This window comes from Mytilus trossulus, chromosome 6 (assembly GCF_036588685.1).
Source record: "Mytilus trossulus isolate FHL-02 chromosome 6, PNRI_Mtr1.1.1.hap1, whole genome shotgun sequence".
Classification (NCBI taxonomy): Eukaryota; Metazoa; Mollusca; class Bivalvia; order Mytilida; family Mytilidae; genus Mytilus; species Mytilus trossulus.
Window position 1 is genome coordinate 47,466,304 of NC_086378.1, and position 20,849 is coordinate 47,487,152.

At 32.0% G+C, this 20,849-nt stretch overlaps 1 protein-coding gene across 1 annotated transcript; it reads left to right on the forward strand.

The window, feature by feature from the left end:
* The first annotated feature begins 251 nt into the window (after positions 1–251).
* Positions 252–11,163, forward strand: LOC134721449 (ficolin-2-like). The gene is made up of 4 exons (XM_063584490.1): positions 252–368; positions 5,489–5,585; positions 7,189–7,353; positions 10,722–11,163. Exons 1-4 carry the CDS (start codon positions 342–344, stop codon positions 10,967–10,969), a joined length of 537 nt encoding a protein of 178 aa, XP_063440560.1. The 5' UTR covers positions 252–341; the 3' UTR covers positions 10,970–11,163.
* Positions 11,164–20,849: the final 9,686 nt, after the last annotated feature.

Below are 20,849 nucleotides of genomic sequence, written 5' to 3' on the forward strand. Positions count from 1 at the left end.
TGATTACCTCAACATCTGACACATTTATCTTGTCGACACAAACGCTCTCGTTAATGTTGGCGTTCATGCGTTTTCCTATATGTATAGTTGTCAATTAATCATGACATCATGTCTTGGCAATGCATAACTGATTGTGATTGTGTTTTGCATATTCTAAATAGATTTAATATATCTAAATTTAAGTTATCTACTGTTGCCATATTGTTTTTAAAGTAAAGCATTATTGGTGTTTTGTTTATGTTTCGGTGATTAGAGATTGCAGCGATCTTCCAAAGGTTTTTCGAAGTGGTATCTACAGGATAAAACCCAACATAGCAGAACCATTTGAAGTTTATTGTGAGATGACAATCGACTCTGGCCGTTGGACTGTATGTATAATTGGTATAATTCTTACTGCTACGGGCCTCAAATAACAATAAGTGCTTCGAATGGTATTAAACTAAAATTTTTAAACGATTTATAAACGGTAAACTGTTTCTGTTCTTCGTCCTTAAAAACTTAAAATAAAACTGGCGCGAACTTCCTCACTGCTAGATTAATTTTGTATGAATGTATATGTTCCTTTTTTGCTTGTTCAATATTTCTAAAAGCACCCAACTATTGTGCATGTTAAAAACGTACTTAACAACTTTAACAAACAATTAAAAATGTGTAAAATGCTTTAATGTCGTTTACTTTTCTACATTGGCTAGAGGTAAAGGGGGAGGGTTGAGATCTCAAAAAACATGTCTAACCCCGCCTTTTTAGCGTCTGTCCCAAGTCAGGAGCCTCTGGCCTCAGTCTTGTATATTTTTTATTGTCGAGCCTGCAACTTTTGTTGCAGAAAGCTCGACATAGGGATAGTGATCCGGCGGTGGCGGCGGCGTTAGCTAACTTTTTAAAAGGTTTATATGTTGGAAGGTGAAACACCTGGATGCTTCATACTTTTGTATATAGATGCCTCATGTTCTGAAGTTACAGTCAGTCACATTGTCCAATGTCCTTGACCTCATTTTCATGGTTCAGGGACCACTTTAAAAAAAAAAGTTAAGAATTTTTGTAATGTTGAATTATAAGATAACTAAATTTGGTATGTGCGTACGTTGCAAGGTCATCATGCCCGTCAGCCAGTTTTGACTTGACCTCGACTCGACCTCATTTCATGGATCAGTGAATAAGGTTAAGTTTTGGTGGTCAAGTCCATATCTCAGACACTATAAGCAATATGGCTAGTATATTTGGTGTATGGAAGGACTGTAAGGTGTACATGTCCAACTGGCAGGTGTCATCTGACCTTGACCTCATTTTCATGGTTCAGTTGTTATAGTTAAGTTTTTGTGTTTTGGTCTGTTTTTCTCATACTTTATGCAATAGGTCTACCATATTTGTTGTATGGAATGAGTGTAAGGTGTACATGTCTAGCGGGCAGATGTCATCAGACTTCGACCTCATTTTCATGGTTCAGTGGTCAAAGTTTAGTCTTTAAGTTTTGGTCTTTTTATCTAATATTATATGTCAAAGGTCAACTATATTTGGTGTATGGAAATATATTATGATCTATATGTCAGTCCCGCAAGTTTTATTTGACCATGATTCATTGCAATGTGTTAAGTTATTGTGTTTTGGTCTATTTTTCTATAAGTAATAGGTCATCTTAATTTGTTGTATAGAAGCATTGTTACATGTCTGCCTGGCATGGTTCATCTGACCTTGACCTCATTTTCATGGTTCATTGGTCTTTGTTTAGCTATCTTGGTTAATGTTAAGTTAATGTGACAGTTGTAATAGAGATTTCCAATAAAATGACATACGTACCTAACTCGACCTACGCACGTAACGGGACGGGTTATTGCTAACCAATTAATTTTGTTAAATGCGTTACTCAAGTATTAACTAAGTATTCCTAAACTATGAAACCCATTCATAATAAATTTTATCAATATCAAATATTTCTAAGATGACGAAAAACGAAAGAAATCATGATTTTTATATATCACGTGATTATTGAGATTCCCGCCTAAACTTCACTGTCATAAGACCACGTATATATATACGTATCTTTACCTAAAATACGATTCATTTGAGTTGTCTTTCCTGGTTTTGACTTTGATTTTCAGAAATACTTTGCAAAATTTAATGAACCTTTTATTATTTGATATTTGTATTGATTTTGTTTGTCGTTATCAGATAGATTCTTTTTTTCGATTTTTAATGTTTACTAATATTTAATTTCCGTGGGAATGACAGGATCACCAGTGAAGGTGTTACACGGACTGAAGAAAAACAACATTTTATATTCATAATAATTTGATATACTTGTAGCAGGCTAGTCTCGAATACAAATTCAAATATTTTGTTGGACCCTCTGATCGAATGACTATAAGACTGTATTTTCGGCTTCTACACCTAGCATGCGTTGCATTCACGAGCAAGGCTAGGTACAGGTTTACTCGTAAAAAGACAAAGGTGTCTTTATAGTGGTGAGGCTCTCTTGTTACCTAGCATATGAAAATGCGACTCTTAATTGTCGGGCATGTTTAAAAAGGTATATGCATTTATCATTATAATTAATTTTCATCATTCTCAATATATATGTAATATGTGTCGCTGGATATAAAACATACATCAGTATCATCTTCATCATAAGTACTATAGATTGAGGCTTAATCTCTGTCGTAAGTACATGTATCATATATAGATTGAGGCTTCTTCGTGGTAAGTATAACGTGTGGCTTAATTCTTATCTGATATTTTAGCCAGTTTATGTCGAAAACTTATTTTACGCATGCATCTCTATCATATATATATATATTTTTATAAATATCCAAGTTAAAGCCAATAGAGATCATAGAAGTGTGTTTATCAAATGATCATGTCACAATTAAAACAGATACAAAGGGATTGACTCGTGAGACTGAAACGAAGCATAATCACAGCTAGCCATTTCTAGTATTTCCATATAAGCTCCATGTACCGAAATGGTAGTATCCACAGCTGCTGAACACTATCTTAAAAACAACTACAACTAATAAATAAAGAATAATTATCCCGTTAATAATATTGATCAACTATGTCGTACTGTTACACCATTGTCCTAGTATGAATGTGACTGTCCCGGAGCCTGTGAATCAGTGCTTATCGTTTGTTGTTGTGTTTTCGTTGGTTTTCTTTTATCATTAATTTGGCTGTTAGTTTTAGTTGTTTTACATTTGTCATTTTGTGGCCTCTTATAGCTGACTTTGCTGCATGGGATTTGCTCATTGTTGAAAGCCCGTCTTTGGACTATAGTTGTTAAAATTTCTGTGTCATTTGGTCTCTTATGAAGAGTTGTCTCATTGACAATCATACTACACCTTGTTTTTTGTACATATCACAAATTAAGAATAAAAAATGCATAGACATTCTAGAAAAGCAAGTCCTTTTGTCATTTCAAAAGTACAGAGTATCTGTAGGAGCATTAGTGGTCATAACTATATAGCAGATTTTATGTAGTGTCCATGTGTCCATTAGATTACACGTCAGTATCACATTTCTGTGTTCAGCGAGCTTCTAAATCACGAAAAAAAAATACAGTTCAGTATGTAGTCTTAATCTTTTAAATCACATGGAGATGCCTAATGTTCAGGCATTGTTGTTTTTAAAAAGTATCTATCAAAGTCAAACGACAATCATTTAAATTTTTTTTCGTGCAATACATTTGTTTATTATGGCCGGATCCAATATATTAGAAAGAGGGAGTAGTTTTCGATAATTGAATTTATACTGACGAGCGGAGCGATGCAAAAACCATTATACGCTAAAAAAGATATTGTGGAAAACATGATATTTTATAACTTATTTAGCGAACGAAAAGGGGGACAACGCCCTCTACCCCTGTTTCATCGGATGCAAGTTTAGATATACTTGGACAAAAACCACCTCGCCCCATAATTTGGAATAGGTAAGACGAAAAAGTACTTTTGAAAAATATATCATGGATATGAGTTTCTGCTCAAATCAAATTATCTTCAATCAAATTATAGAAAAAAATATTTTGTTTTAAAAGTCGAGTACACCTTTTACATCTACTTTAAACGCTAAATCTTTTTAAAACAATAAAAAGACACCCTTCTCGCTTCGGAATTCACTATTTTAATATTTGCATGCTAAATTTCGTCTTGGTAGTTTTTAAAATTCATAATTTGAGAAGAACTAAACAATGGGTCAAGTTAAATAACAAGAAATGATCGGTGTGTTTGATTACAAGTTGCTAATTTACTTGTTCCATTATAATATTTGTGTCAATAAAATCATTCAAAGTTTAATGACAAAATATCTTAAGAGTAAAACAAATGGTTGGGGTTGGTTTTTACTGAAGGTATATTTCAGCAAACTGCGTTTTCAAAGAGCAAAACATGCATGGAGTGTATGCTCCCCCTCCGTCATGCTTCAATGCAGTAGGACGAAATACGTTGAGTTAGGTCGGTTATGTCGAGTAAAGTCATTTTATTGGAAATCTCTAATAAAGCTTTATACTTAGGACTATCAACATAATATCAATGATTAGAACAGAAGGCGATACATTTCAGTGTGTGCACTCTTGTGTTTAGTTTCTTGTATATAATTTGGAGTTTAGTATGAAGTCCATTATCGATGAACTAGTATATATATATTCGTTTAGGGGCCAGCTGAAGGACGCAACCGGATGCGGGAGTTTTTCGCTGCATTGAAGACATATTGGTGACCTTCTGCTGTTGTTTGTTCTATGGTCGGGTTGTTATCTCTTTTACACATTCGTCATTTTCAATTTTAATAACATTACCATGAATACGTATTGCTGTATAATAATATCGAAAAGATCTTGTAAAAAACTACATGACCACAGTTTCACTGCCGATCGTGAACATCTTGAGATGTGTCAGTTCTTTTGTGTTATTCATATATTGTTTGATAACTTTATAATTATTATCTGTATATCTGATGCATAACAAGGCATTGCTAAATCACCTCATAAGTAATATGATTATCATAAAATATGATAAATAGGAAAAACTTTTAAATTATTCAATGGAAAACATTCATTTACTAAGGCAAGGCATATCATTAAAAGAATCTGACCAAATTGAGTTATTGAACACAGGGGGCAAATTTATGTTGAGAAAAATGATGACAAAAGTCAGCACTTGTATAAATAAGTTAAATATGAGAATAAGGTATTCAAATATTTGCATGGGCATTCAACATTAGTAGCACACAATGTTAAGTTTAAAAGTATTAAGTTTTTATATCTATGTTTTAATTTTTTGGGTGAAAATACCATTTTTGAATAAACGAAAACCCAATTTCCTTTCGCTCGCTTTTTTGCCTTTAATCAAGGGTTTAAAAGAGAAAATAACTCTTTTTTAAAATTTAGACCAATTATAGTGCAATTATCTACCTCAGTACAGTTTGTTCTATTTCATTATGTATGGAAATATAATGTCTTGTTTCGAGTCTTTTGTTGACTAGTATATCTTAAAACAATCACCAGGTTATACATAGAAGAGAGAGTGATGATCTTGATTTCTATCAAGGATGGACAAAATACAAAACAGGATTTGGTCAACTTAATCGAGAATTTTGGTTGGGTGCGTATGTTTTCGTAAACATTTTAATCAAAGCTTAGCGCGTATGGTATAATCATGACAAGTCAGTTGAGGTTGTGTTTGACTGGCAAATAATATTTAGTTTCATTTGATGTTATTCAGTGTAAAGACAAAGTATGTGAACTGACACCTCTTTATTGTATACTTACATTATATTCTAATGGAAACCTGAACCAAAGACATCTTTCAACAGTCCATAAAACTTCATCAAAAACATTTGAAAGTTCTCACTGGTACTTTGATGTTAGTTAAATCAAGACAAACTCCACGTTCTCATGCATTTTATGTAGTTTGTTGCCAACAGTAAGGAATAAAAGTGTATGTATGAAGCAATTTTTATCGACTAGTAATCCAAAGCAAAGCTGATTTTTCCCCAATTTTTTCATTCAGCTTATTATGACCTTAAGGTGGCTCGTGGGAACAAAAATTTTAGCAAAAAAATAAACCTTTATTTTTTCATTACAAATTTTATTTATTACACTATTAGTTGTTACTTTATGATATGGTACAAAAAACAACCCAAAAAAATTATTTGGTTTGGCCCCAAATGACTTTAAAAATTGAAAAAGCTTCAAATTATCTCCCTTTGGTGCAAAAATGCCTAGTGACCTATATTTTTTATTATTGTTTTCAAATAAGCTGTACATTAACTAAATAATTGTAAAATTTAAGCGATTTCTTATATTAGGTTATTTTTTTATTTCGATATTTCCTCTTTTTCTTCTATTAGTTCAACAGAAAAATTAACAAAAATGTATGCTTCTTCCAGAGGCAGATTTCAGCTTAAATGAACGGTGACCCCATTATTTTATTTCATTTTTCTTTTAAGTATATGATAAAGTTTATTTATGAAAAAATATAGCGAAATCCTATATTAGAAAAAAAAATCATTTATACCCAAGAGCCCCTTAATAAGAAAGTGTACCACTGCAGTTGGTAATAGAAGAGCAGATGTGATATCCGTTTGTTGATGACAAACAGAAATGGGTATTATTGAAGGACGTACATTGACCTATAATGGTTTACTTTTATAAATTGTTATTTGGATCGAGAGTTGTCTCATTGGCACTCACACCACATCTTCTTATATCTATTATGTTATGAAATGACTTCAAATGAGTTTGATATATTGAATTTAAAAACATTATGCATTTGGTAGGTTGCTATTATCACGTGTAGGTATTCTTTATTTCCTCAGACCACATGAGCTACTTGTAATCTTGCCATAGTCAAACCATCTTTTAACATTTGAAGTTTACTTTTAATATTTGGTTTTAGGCTGGATAACCAATTTACATAAAATTTTTATGTTGCCTTTAACTTTGAAATGATGGTAAAAATTCATGATAAGTTTCCTGTTTGGGAATTTCGTTTGTATTCACATAGGCTATTGCTATTTTGCACATGGATGCATCATGGCAAGAACCGTCATATAAACAAATATATATTAGATAAATGTCATAACAGTTTTCATTTAAATATTGAAAAACATATTTTTTAATCCACTTGATAAGTTTATTTTGCGCGTGCTTTTATGTATTACCAAATTTAAATACTAGACGGGAATATCAAAATTAAATTTCAGGTAACGACAAGATCCACACTTTGACATCACAAGGGAGATATGAATTAAGAATAGACCTCTATGACTTTGACAACAATCAAGCTTATGCTAAATACCTACATTTCTTCATCGGCAATGAAACGTCGTTGTACAAAATAAATGTGTACGGTTATAGTAGGAATGCGGGTACGTATAATAAGCTTTTATTTTACATTAAAAACAGGTAAGGAGAGATCTGTTGCTAAAATTAATTTCGAAATATTTTACCAATTTATAAATTCAGCAATCCAAAGATAGCCAATGTAAGAGTACTTTCTCCTATACAAGTATTGTATTGTTGTATTGTTGTTACCCAGAAGCGTAATTTCCTTTTCTCATTTAACAGGTCGATAACTCTAGATTTTCTGACGTCAGAATATATTTGCATAGTAATTTCCAAAACACAAGGCCAATATGGCCTTGAAAAACTGACCAAACGACTCAATGAACAATGAAAACAGTCAACTAATATATTGTCTGGGACTCTCATTACCAATCTTTTTATTTTGCAAATATATTTAATGTAAAATACATAACGTAATCTTCAATTTGAGTGCATGTTCAGATTAAAAAAAAATGTTTACTGGCTTCACGATTCGACTTTCTTGTTCGCCTGGCAAAAGTGCCTGAACCGGTTGTGTGCATTGTTATGAATTGAACCTGCATTAATTTCACGACATGAAACAGAACATATCCAATGGAGTGACCACTGTCCAGTAAGAAAATCATTTGAGCTCTTTTTAACCGGTATAATGTCATTCCCAAATCATTTCTGCCTAGAAAAACACAAAACTTTTATTGAAAAACTTATTTCTGTACTGAACATGCTGAATGTGAAATTTGTTTTTATCAGGACCTGAACTAAAAGTAAGAACATCATAATATTCAGTATGCTAAAAATAAGTGTTATGAAAGCGACAGGGGCGGATCCAGCCATTTTAAAAAGGAAAGGGGGTTCAAACTACATGTCCCCATCCAAATGCTTTGAACGTCCAAAAAAAGAGGGGTCCATTCCCTCGGAACCCCTGCCCTCCTGGAGCGGGTACCGTTTATAGCTCAATACATTTTTTTATAGCTTCATCCATCGATAATATCCGTTTGTTGCTAATTTTATCACAAAATATACCTCAGAGGATTTTTATCGTTCGGCTGCTGTCCTGTTGACATATGTAAAATTTCTCCAATATTAAAAGTCTCGGGATCATAGTGGGTGCCATATTACCTTTTTTTTCTTTCTAAAACGTGCTTTGTATATAGAAAAAAAGAAGATGAGGAATGAGTGCCAAATGAGACATCTTTCCAATAAAGACATACATTTTTGTAATTTAGTAAAGTAAGCAGTCATTGGTTCAATGCTAAAAAGTAAGTTATAAATGACCCCAAAATTACTTGTGTAAAACAATCCAAACAAACAGAATAAAACCCTGCCCAACTAAATATATCAAAGTAGAAGAAATCTATCCCATAAAAAAGCATGTATTTCAGTGGTTGTCATTAGTTTAAGTGTTACATAGTTGTTTTTCCTTCATTTTTTTTTTATATAATGAAGGCCGTTAGGTTTCTCGTTTGAATTGTTTTACATTGTCATATCGGGGCCTTTAATAGCTGACTATGCGGTATGGGCTTTGCTCATTGATGAAGGCCGTACGATGATCTATTTCTGTGTCATTTTGGTCTCTTGTGGACAGCTGTCTCATTGGCAATCATACCACATCTTTCTTTTTTATTCTAGATCAAACGCTGCAATTTTCACAAAACATATCACATTTTCCACCTTGTCGCACATACATATGGATAACATCATTACAGCTTATTTCCTAATGCATTTAGAGCAAAACTTTGGTTAGCTTGCTTGCTTTGTTTGTATATTGTACAAACTATAAAATTTACAAGTTAAACTTTGCCTACAGATATATTGTTTAAGGATATCAATCTTATTTTCAAAGCTTGTATAAACAACTATACAAACAAAGCAAGCAAGCAACCAAAGTTTTACTTTGCAGGTATAAGAAATCAGCTGAAATGATTTATTCAGTTTGGCAAAAGACCGAGCCTGATAAAAAACAAACAAACTGAAACTACAGTTGCTGACTTCAATACCTTCAAAACAAAGGGAACAGTTTGGAAGTCCCATATATTGAAATGTGACAAAAATATATACTTATAGATTTTGTTAACCCTGCCATGTATGTAAATATTTCCTCGCCTTTTTTACAAACACACATCTGCCTTTAATTATCTATACGAAAATTGCTGTACTCGTGAATATCAGCACCGGCTGTTATCGACGGCTTACTTTACACCAGTAAGTTTGTCTCATGGGTAATTGTGTTTTATTTGCTGTTGTTTCGTTGCTGTCTGGTTGAAAAATACATGAAATCTCCGTGCCATCATCAAACATGTAAATGGCTGTATATCGGGTAATTTAAGCTATTTTTTCTTCGCATAGAAACAACTCTTCGTTAATATGAGCATGGAAGTAATACTCTGTATTAAGAACTATAAATGAGGATACACAAAATGAAAAACTAAGCGAAATTGTGAATCCCGCATTGCACGAAAAAATGTGTTGTATTTCAGTAAATAACACATGTTCTTAGTTGATTGTAAACACGTAGTAGTCCATCATGCATTGTGACTCATATAGTGGATTGGTCAAAAACCTTGTTAAAAATAAATTGCGTCACATGTAAATAAACAATTACATGTGCGAGAACATAAGTATGCTAATTTATACATTTCCATATAAGGTAGTGGTCCCGACCTGTTAAACAGTATACTTGTGTTTTCAAATTTAAAATTCCAGAGATTAAGATTATCAATATAAGATTTTAAAAAAGTATGAACTATTTCATTCCAACCGAAAATGATATGTAAGAATGAAAAGGTTTCCGGTTTAATTTCCATACAAATGCCTTGAAAGAAAGTTTTTTTCGTATTTTTCCAGATAAAGCAGCAAAAAACGTCTGCTCCTTTTCCAATGGCATTACACATACTTTTTATGATGGTTCTGAAATTTTCATCAGTATATATGTTTGTCAGTAGAACACTGTTTACATCAATTTAATAGAGTTGAGAAACTAAATTTCAGTTAAAGATTTATATTTACATTTGAGGAATGACTGTAATAATTTTTTTGGTCTATGAAGAAATGACATAAAAAAATGTGGTACAAACTGAATAACCAGCGTAGCGGGTTATCTTAAAGTGTGCACCACGTTTTTTTTTATGTTATTTCTTCATAGAAAAATGAATATTACAGTCATTTCTTATAATTTAATTCAAAATTCCATTTTAAAAGCGGAGTAAACCATGAAATAACGTTGATGACGTCACAGTCACATGTCGAAATTATGTCTATGAACTGTTAAACAAATCAACTTCAGCCAATCAAAAGACGCGTTACATCCAAAATCGGGATTCGGATAATCTAATAAGTTTGTCGTCCGGAAGCGTTTACGCGATGATCTTTACGGTTTCTACATGAATGATTTTTCAGACTTTTCTAACTACAGGTGACAGTCTTGACTACGCTAACCTTGGAAGATTTACAACTCTAGACAGGGACAATGATGATGTTAAAGATAACTGCGCTCGACGCCATCCTGGTGCATGGTGGTACACGAATTGCATGCGTTCTAATCTCAACGGACATTACTATATCAAAACTCCTGTGGGAGATTGGAATGGTATAATTTGGAATTCATGGAAAGGCTATAAATATTCACTAAAGGCAACTTCTATGATGATTCGTAGACTATAGATGTATTCGACAGTTACAATAGAACAGGACATTCACATCACATTTGTTTATAGTAATAATTAGAATAAATATGATGTGCATCCAATTAATTATCAGTCTGGCTTGGATACTAAAAAATGACTGATTGTTAATCTTATTATTTCTGGTCGTGCTATACCATTTTATTTGTAAATGACCAACATGCAAATTATCTCATAATGAGTGTGTAAAAATGACATGGTGTTTCATTCACCATTACTTGTTAAATTACAATAACGTTTCCATCAAACAAGTGTAAGGATGTACTTATGTCAGATAAAAGATTTTTTGTCAGTTGTTCGGACTTCTTACTGTTTTTTTCCTATGATACAAGATAAAATATTTCGCCCCATAACATTATTTTGTCTTTTGATATAGGACTTCAGGAGTAAATCAACTCATCATAGATACTAGGATTAAAATTTTATTTTTACGCCAGACGCGCCTTTCGCCTCCAAAAGACTCATCATTGACGCTCGAATAAAAAAAATGTTTAAAAGGCTAAATAAAGTACGAATTTAAAGAAAATTGAGTAATAAAGGTCATTTATCAAAATATTGGCAGATTCTTTATTTTTGATTTTCGATAAATAATAAGAAATGAAAATATAGGTCAACGCCTTTTTTTTATATAAATTGAATGTCCCCTGTTAATCCTTAAATATCAATAAGGCATGTTAGACCCATTGGGGGCCGTCGGCCGTATTTCTGCCCATTGGTCTGGTTTTTATCAATTTTATTTAATGCAAGATTATTTTTTTTTTTTGTAACAAAATCAAATCACAAGAAAGTACAAACCGATACTGGCCATAACATGCCATGTATATGATAAAAAAAAAAGAATTACATATTATGGAACAAAAATAAAATAAAAACATTAATCTTGAGTGTATCACCAAAATAGATTTGTTGTTTAATTTATTGTAACCAATGGAACACAATTTTTAATCGACTATTTCCATAGGAACACTTCTGATCATTACGTTATTCAACAGTTGAGAAACACATCCTTCTGTAGTATAGTAAGATATCAATAAAGAAATAATTTCATTATTGATATTACAATCTTCTCATGCTGTATAAAAAAAGACAGTGATTGCAAAACTTCCACATTCGTGAATAAAAACCACGTATGACGTTAGTATTTAAAATTGAGGTTGACACTAACTCATTATTAAAATAATTAACTCGTATCATCTCCTTCAAACATATAAAATTTTAAAAATGTATTCCTCGATTTTTTACCTTTTTTTGCGTGTTTGGTGGATAAAAAAATTGCACACAGTGAATATAATCAGTAAGACCAGATCTACAAAAAGATCTATACTGTTGAAATTATCAGTTGTTTCCATTTAGAAGTTGTTTAACCTATATGACCAATTTTACCATTTTTTTTTATTTTGAACAAAATTAAAAGGAAATAGGGAAAAAAAATGAAAAGTTAAAGAAGTCACCATGACATCATGGTAAACCGAAAGATTCAAAAGGATTTTAAAGGGTTATGTGGATTTTTTTTATCCCTTCTATAAAACTCATCATTTTATGGAAAAACATTGTAATTATTGAAAGTTCGATTGAAACACAATGATGATTTTGTTTGTTGGACTGTAATTTTATGTAAATGTTAAGGTTAAAGTTTGTTACTTTATGACTTGATATATTATGTCTTTTTGTAATCGGTGTTTAATTTCCTTTTAAGTTTTATGTACATTCACAATAATTTCAAGCAATCTGTTTGTCGATCAAATTCACTTCATGTTGTAACTGTGTTTCAATAAATGTTCAACATGCCGTTCTTATATCTGTCAAGGTTATGCCTTCAGGTCTTCATAACTTAGCGGCAAAACCATATTTTTAATTCTAGTATTAGCCTTGTTACTTCATTTACTAATCTATCGTGTTTCTATTGCATTCATTGACATTCATTTTAAAACAAAAACTTTTTATTGTTTTGTTCCTATCAATTTGATTTTCTATTGATGCTGAAAATAACTTCCATTTGGTATTAAGAAATACATTATTTATACAAAGAGTTCAGATTTAGATAACGTATTATTAACATCAACTTTCCGTGTCCCCACTTGACATTCGTTTGCATTTCGGGTTTCCTTGGCGTCTGTATAAACATTAATTTCCAAATTTTATTGAAGTATCTTAGATAATGTGTTATTCATTATAATATGGGTTTTGTTCCTGTTGAAGGATCTTCAACAAGTAGTGTCAGCCATTCTCAAGTGGGAATGGTAAATTCTAATTGATCAAGAATCCCACCCTCTGTTCTAATTGAAGAAGAACCATTTTGAGCTCTATCCATTATTCGTGCACGTACACCTATGTTGAAGATGTTGTTTGTATAACCTTCTGTAAAGTAACAAAAGACAAATATTCTAAGGCAAGTGTAGAGGAAATGATGATTTTTTTCAAATCCTGTGTGTTTAAAAGATATATAAATGTCTAAGACAAATAGTCATTAAATTGTGTATAACTAAGTACATACATTTTTATCAAGTTGGATTATCACGGTGGGCATGGTTGTCCTGCGAGAGAACGTACTGTGCTGGTGATTCGGTCCTGACGGGTGCTGGTGATCATTGATAAAATGTAAACAAAGACGAAAATGATGATTTTTGACGTTTTCACTCACAAAAAATGGAAGAAAACAGTTGAGATTTTTCAATTTCGTTTCTTATGGGTTCATATATAAACCATTAAAAAAATGACCCTCTAAACTGTTTCAGAGAGCGTAACACAAAAATGATCATTTTCAGAAAATCTCGAACTGAAAAAATAAAACAAAAATGTTCATAAAGTCCGCTTTCTATACCGCAATCCACACGACAAAACAATTTTGTGAAAGAAACATTGCAATTTATTAAAATTTAGCATTTTCTCAATTTATTCATGTCCTGATACTGTGCTTGTGGGTCCTGTCATTGTGCTGGTGGGTCCTGATACGGTGCTGGTGATTTTGGATAAGAAGTTGGTCATATTTGAAACAAATGTTACAAAATCAATAAAATTAGCCAGATAATTGTTGCCAACAGGATCTCCCATTTTAGCTCTTGTGCATCCATTTGACTGTTTTTAAAATATGTGTTTTCAAATGATCTGAACTTGTATTACATAATAACATAAAAGGGCAACATCTTTCGTCCAATATCAGATAACAATATATAGTATCTAAAATAAGTTAAAAATTCCACAATACTATATAATTCATTTTATGTGTCAATTTGTTCGAAAAAAGTCGAAAAGAAGAGACTTTTTTTTATTTCATGATTATATGTCGCTTTCTAGATCTATGCTTAGCATTTATTTCAGATGACAGGGACTCCTCACCCTGATGACCCTGCTGCCTTTCATAACTTTATCCGTATACATATTTTAATAGATAAACAAAAGTCTGCATGCAACACGTATTTTTGTATTTAAAATGATTCGTTGTAACGAGAATATTTGCGGTGAATGGAAACTGTGAGGGTCACAATCCTAAATTGCTTAGAAATGGTACTGGAACCAGTTTCGTTATCTGATCTGAATTTTCATGAATGTGCATGGTAGATAGACATTTTGATTTGTTTTACTCGGTAATGAACCATTGTGTTGATCCCATGCTAAACATAACAAAAATCTCTGTACAAAGGTCTGTGAATTTTCTACAAAAATAGAGATTTTATTTTCACTAAATTCTCTTTTTCTACTAAATACAATAATGAACTATAAATAACAATGATTTGCAAGAAGTTTCCCCTTGATATATGTACAAAATTATATCTCTATTATTCATTGTCTGTGCTGTTTTGATACTATTGCAGTTTGCACATTTCGGAATTGACAGGCCACAGGAGGGGTCATAAACCGTACATGAAAAGATAAAATATTGATATAAGTACTTAATTTGCATCTTTGAACCCCCACCCGGCTTGTTTTTTTAGGAGCCTGGAGTGTCTAAAAATGGTCGATTACAGACAGCCAAGTATGCATTTTACTTTCCAGGCGTGTTATTGTTGATTGTTAAAGTCCTGAAAACGGATAGATGGAAACAAAAATGTTTGATATAAATGGCTTTAGATTCAGTTTTTTTAAATATAAATTAAGGCTACATTTAAATATAATAATTCTATGAATTCACAATATAAAAAGATGCAGAAAAAAAAATGAATGAAGTGAAATATCTTAGTAAGGAGTCATTACTACAGAGATTGTGTGTTTGACATACAAAACTTAAAAGCTTAGTGATATTACCAATATTAAAATAAAAGTGTATTTTAGTTGGGTATTTTTTCCATTTACTCATTTTCAATTATAATCAAGGCACATTTTATTTTTATTCATGAAAAATATTTATATATAGAAAAGAAGGACACATTGTTCACTTCCTCCCCCCTAATTCTTTATCAAAAATATTTATTTTGAAATGAAAAAAGCTAAGAAATCTTAATTTTATTAGTGTTCTCTAGGTTATCTCGTCTTCATTCTCTGACATATTCTAGCCTGCCCTTTCATAAAATAGTGATTTTTATACGACCGCAAAATTTGAAAAAATTTTCGTCGTATATTGCTATCACGTTGGCGTCGTCGTCCGAATACTTTTAGTTTTCGCACTCTAACTTTAGTAAAAGTGAACAGAAATCTTTGAAATTCTAACACAAGGTTTATGACCACAAAATGAAGGTTGGTATTGATTTTGGGAGTTTTGATCCCAATATTTTAGGAATAAGGGGCCAAAAAGGGCCCAAATAAGCATTTTCTTGGTTTTCGCACTATAACTTTAGTTTAAGTTAATAAAAATCTATGAAATTTTGACACAAGGTTTATGACCACAAAAGAAAGGTTGGTATTGATTTTGGGAGTTAAGGTCCCAACAGTTTAGGAATTAGGGGCCAAAAAGGGACCCAAATAAGCATTTTTCTTGGTTTTCGCACCATAACGTTAGTATAAGTAAATAGAAATCTATGAAATTTAAACACAAAAGGAAGGTTGGTATTGATTTTGGGAGTTTTGGTCCCAACAGAATAAGGAGCCCAAAGGGTCCAAAATTAAACTTTGTTTGATTTCATCAAAATTGAATAATTGGGGTTCTTTGATATGCCGAATCTAACTGTGTACAGTGGAGATCAGTTCTAACCTCTCATTAGAACTGTCAGAATAATCTGTCATAGAACTGTTCTAACCTGTCCTAGAACAGTTCTAGCTAGAACAGTTCTTCCCTAGAACTGTTCTAGGTAGAACTGTCAGGATCAGTTCTAGGTAGAACTGTCAGAATCAGTTCTAGGTAGAACTGACTAAATCAGTTCTAGGTAGAACTGTCAGGATCAGTTCTAGGGTAGAACTGTCTAAAACTGTTCTAGGTAGAACTGACCAAATCAGTTCTAACTGTAGAACTGTCAGCAGAACTGACCAAATCAGTCAGGACTGAAGAACAGTTCTAAATGACGTCACTGCAGAAAGGGCACTTTAGAATTTAGAAGAAAAAATCAGTTCCAATTACTTTACTATATATAATAACGGATTTTTCTATATTTTTACTGATCAAAATTTACATGAACAAATATCGAAGTGGATAGGAGGTTATCCAACTCATCGGAGTAATATTTTTATAAGATTGCAAATGAAACATCATTGTTTACGTTTCTTCGTTCCCCGTGTTTAACAGTCTCTTCATAAATATAACTCTGCATTTAATTCATGGAAATTTAATCTTAATTTACCTTGTTTGCCTTGGATTTACATTCATGACTTAGGATTCTGTTTTGACAAATGTTCAAACGAAAATTGTACAGTGGATGGATTATGGGATTAATGAAATCAGTGTTGTTAAACGTAAAAAAAACTATGTACATTTGCATTAGCTCGTTGCCAAACTTATCCATAACGATTATGAATAATATCTGGGAGTCCTGAAAGTCTGAAAAATATACTCGATCTGAACATAAATGAAATATTTGCCTCTGGACGTTAGGCTACAAACAAAACCAATCATTGTCCTTCTTCAAATTATATATTAACAGTATAGTCAGTATACTATTCCAAGTCCAAGAAGAGAACTTCTCATACATGTACTTTTCATTTTAAAATAAAGTATATGAATCAGTCATGTGAGTGTTGGATTATGCCGTTAAATAGTGTTGTTTAAAAAAACCATCATGAACTACTGACTTAAAAGTCACTTTTGTGACGGTTCAATATTTAATAATTTAAGTTTGAATGTAACGGGTCTTCTGACGCCATTTTGTTATCAACACCCATAGACATAAGTTAGTCATGTGAACGTAACATCATCAACGTTTTTTTTATGTTTTGCCAAGGTTTAAACATTTTGTTAATTTAAAAATGAAATTTAGAATTAAATTATAAGAAATGACTGTAATACTTTTTCTGTCTATTATATTATACATGTATATATATAACGTAAAAAATGTGGTGCACACTGTTAAAAAAACCCTCTACGCGCATTTATCAGTGTGCACCAAATTCTTTATGTTTTTTCTTCATAGACAGAAAAAATATTACAGTCATTCCTTAAATAGTAATATTATCGATACAGAGAGGAAATAATGGCGCTCTGATGTGGATAAAATTTTGTGTCCTCTTTATCATACAATATCTGTCCTGACTTAGAAATATTATTGGTTTACAATGAAGCCATATATATTTACATGATAAAGAATATATAGATATAGGAAGATCATGAAGATGTGGTGTTAGTGCCAATGAGACAACTCTCCATCCAAATAACAATTTAAAAATAGGTAAACCATTATAGGTCAATGTACGCCCTTTAACACTGAGCCTTGACTCACACCGAACAACAAGCTATAAGGTCCCATATGTTCAGTTTTGGTTGATGCGGTTAAATAATTTTGTTATTAAAACGACTCAGTCTGATCTATCGGAACTTCTGAAATTTGTTAACAATTCAATATTTTGAAATAAAAGAGGACACGCTGTCATTTGAATTATACAATCCATTGTGATCGGTTGTTGTCTGCTCTATGGTTGGGTTGTTGCCCAGACACATATTTTTATTCCATGTCAGAGTCAGTCTGAGGTATGAAAACTAGCTGATGTTTGTTTCTGATGCGATATTTTGAATAAAAGTAGGAAATGATGGCACTCTCAATCAATGCGAATTTTTTTTTGTGGTTGTTGATTTCCAATATTGCAGTTATTTATAAACTACAGTCCCTCTTGACCTAAAATTATAACTGATGTACTGTCCAACTATATAGACTTGCATAAACAAAAAGAAAATATGGTCATTTTTGGTTGATGCGGTCAAACGAATTTATTACACAACTCAGTCTGAAGTATGAAAACTACTGATATTTGTTTACGATTCAATACTTTGAATAAAAAGAGGATATGCTGGCACTATAAATTCATGCAAACAAAATTTTGAAGTCATTGTTTTCCAATATTGCTGTAACTTGTATATTACAGTCCCTCTTGACCTAAATTTATAACTGAATTACTATGCAGCTATATAGATTTGCAGGAAGAAAGAGCAAATAAGGTCAGTTTAGATTGGTGCGGTCAAAATATTTTATTACACGACTCAGTCTGAAGTATGAAAACTACTGATATTTGTTTACGATTCAATACTTTGAATAAAAAGAGGTCATGCTAGCACTTTAAATTCATGTTAACAAAATTTTGAGGTCATTGTTTTCCAATATTGCTGTAACTTGTATATTACAGTCCCTCTTGACCTAAATTTATAACTGAATTACTGTGCAGCTATATAGATTTGCAGGAAGAAAGAGCAAATAAGGTCAGTTTAGATTGATGCGGTCAAAAGATTTTTGTATAACAGGTCCGTCCGAGGTATGAAAACTACTTGTAAAAAGATATCACATTTGTTTACAATTCAATATTTTAAATAAAAAGAGGACATGCTTAGGTACTATAAATTGAGTGCAAATAAAATTTTGAAATCATTAATGTTTTCCAATATAATTGGTATCCTTGCCTAAAGATAAACTGGATTCCTGCAGTTTGCAGCTAAATGTATTTAGATTTATATGATGAAATCAAATATGATCAGTTTAAGTTAATAGTGGCTCAATGGCAGATCCAGAGCGGTGGGGGACCCCCTTTTTTTACGATCAATGCATTTGAATGAGGCCATTTAGTTGGACCCCCCCTTTTAAAACTGCTGGATCCGTCCCTGGTGGTTTGGGCCAGAATAACATATTACACAAAGATTAAGGTCAGATAATTTTTTTATGTAAAATGAGCTATCCTGACTCCCCAAATGACAAATGTAAAACAATTGAAATAAAAATGCCCCCCCCTTTTTCCCAATATTAATGGCTTAATCTATGTTCAAAAATGAAAGAAAAACAAAAAAATTATGAAACACATCAACAAAAGAAAATCTCTGAATAACAGGCTCCAGACTTGGAACAGCCACAAACATGGAGAATATGACGGGGTTAAACATGTTCTCTTGTCGACGAAAAATTTGAAATAAAACCGGCAAAATAGCAAAACTCTTTATAATATTAATCGCTATTTTGCCGAAGCCTTTATATTTAGACAAAGAGTTCTTCAAACTTATAAATCAATTCTAGACGTAGAATTTATAAATCAATTTTAGCCGTCGGATTTAAAAATCAATTCTAGCCGTAGAATTTATAAATCAATTCTAGCCGTAGAATTTATAAATCAATTCTAGCCGTAGAATTTGTAATCAGAACTGTTCTAGAAGTAGAACTGACTAAAACTGTTCTAGAGCAGAACTGTCAGGATCAGTTCTAGGTAGAACTGTCCAAATCAGTTCTAGGGTAGAACTGTCAGGATCAGTTCTAGGTAGAACTGTCCAAATCAGTTCTAGGCAGAACTGACCAAATCAGTTCTAGCTAGAACAGTTCTAACCTAGAACTGACTAAAAGGTGTCAGGCTGACAGTTCTACGTACTGTCCTAGAACAGTTCTCCTGACAGATTCTGACAGATTTAATGAGAGGTTAGAAGTGATCTCCACTGTATGTGGATTCTTAACTTTTGGTCCCGTTTTCAAATTGGTGTACATTAAGGTCCAAAGGGTCCAAAATTAAACTTAGTTTGATTTTGACAAAAAATGAATGGGTTGGGTTCTTTGATATGCTGAATCTAAAAATGTACTCAAGTTGGTCCAAATCGGGGTCCAAAATTAAACTTTGTTTGATTTCATCAAAAATTGAATTAATGGGGTTCTTTGATATGCCAAATCTAACTGTGTATGTAGATTCTTCATTTTTGGTCCTGTTTTCAAATTGGTCTACATTAAAGTCCAAAGGGTCCAACTTAGTTTGATTTTAACAAAAATTGAAATCTTGGGGTTCTTTGATACGCTGAATCCAAACATGTACTTTTTTTATTATGGGCCCAGTTTTCAAGTTGGTCCAAATCAGGATCTTAAATTATTATATCAAGTATTGTGCAATAGCAAGTCTTTTCAATTGAAAAGTATTGCACAATGGCAAGAAATATCTAATTGCACAATATTGTGAAATAGCAATTTTTTTTTAAATTAGAGTTATCTTTCTTTGTCCAGAATAGTAAGCAATAAATATTTAATTGCAAAATATTGTGCAATAGCAAGATTTTTTTTTAATTGGAGTTATCTTTCTTTGTCCAGAATCAACTTAAATCTTTGTTATATACAATATACAATGTGTATTCACTTTTTACTACCAACTGATAAATTAAAATAATCTTTACCATTCAGTGATAACAAGCAGTTTTTTTTACATCTTAATATTTTATGATGTATTTAAATGAGTAGTTATTGTTGCAAACTCCATTAGAAATTTTAATTGAGATGAGTTTTGGAATAAGGGAAAGGGGGATGTGATTAAAAAAAATGGGTTCAATTTTT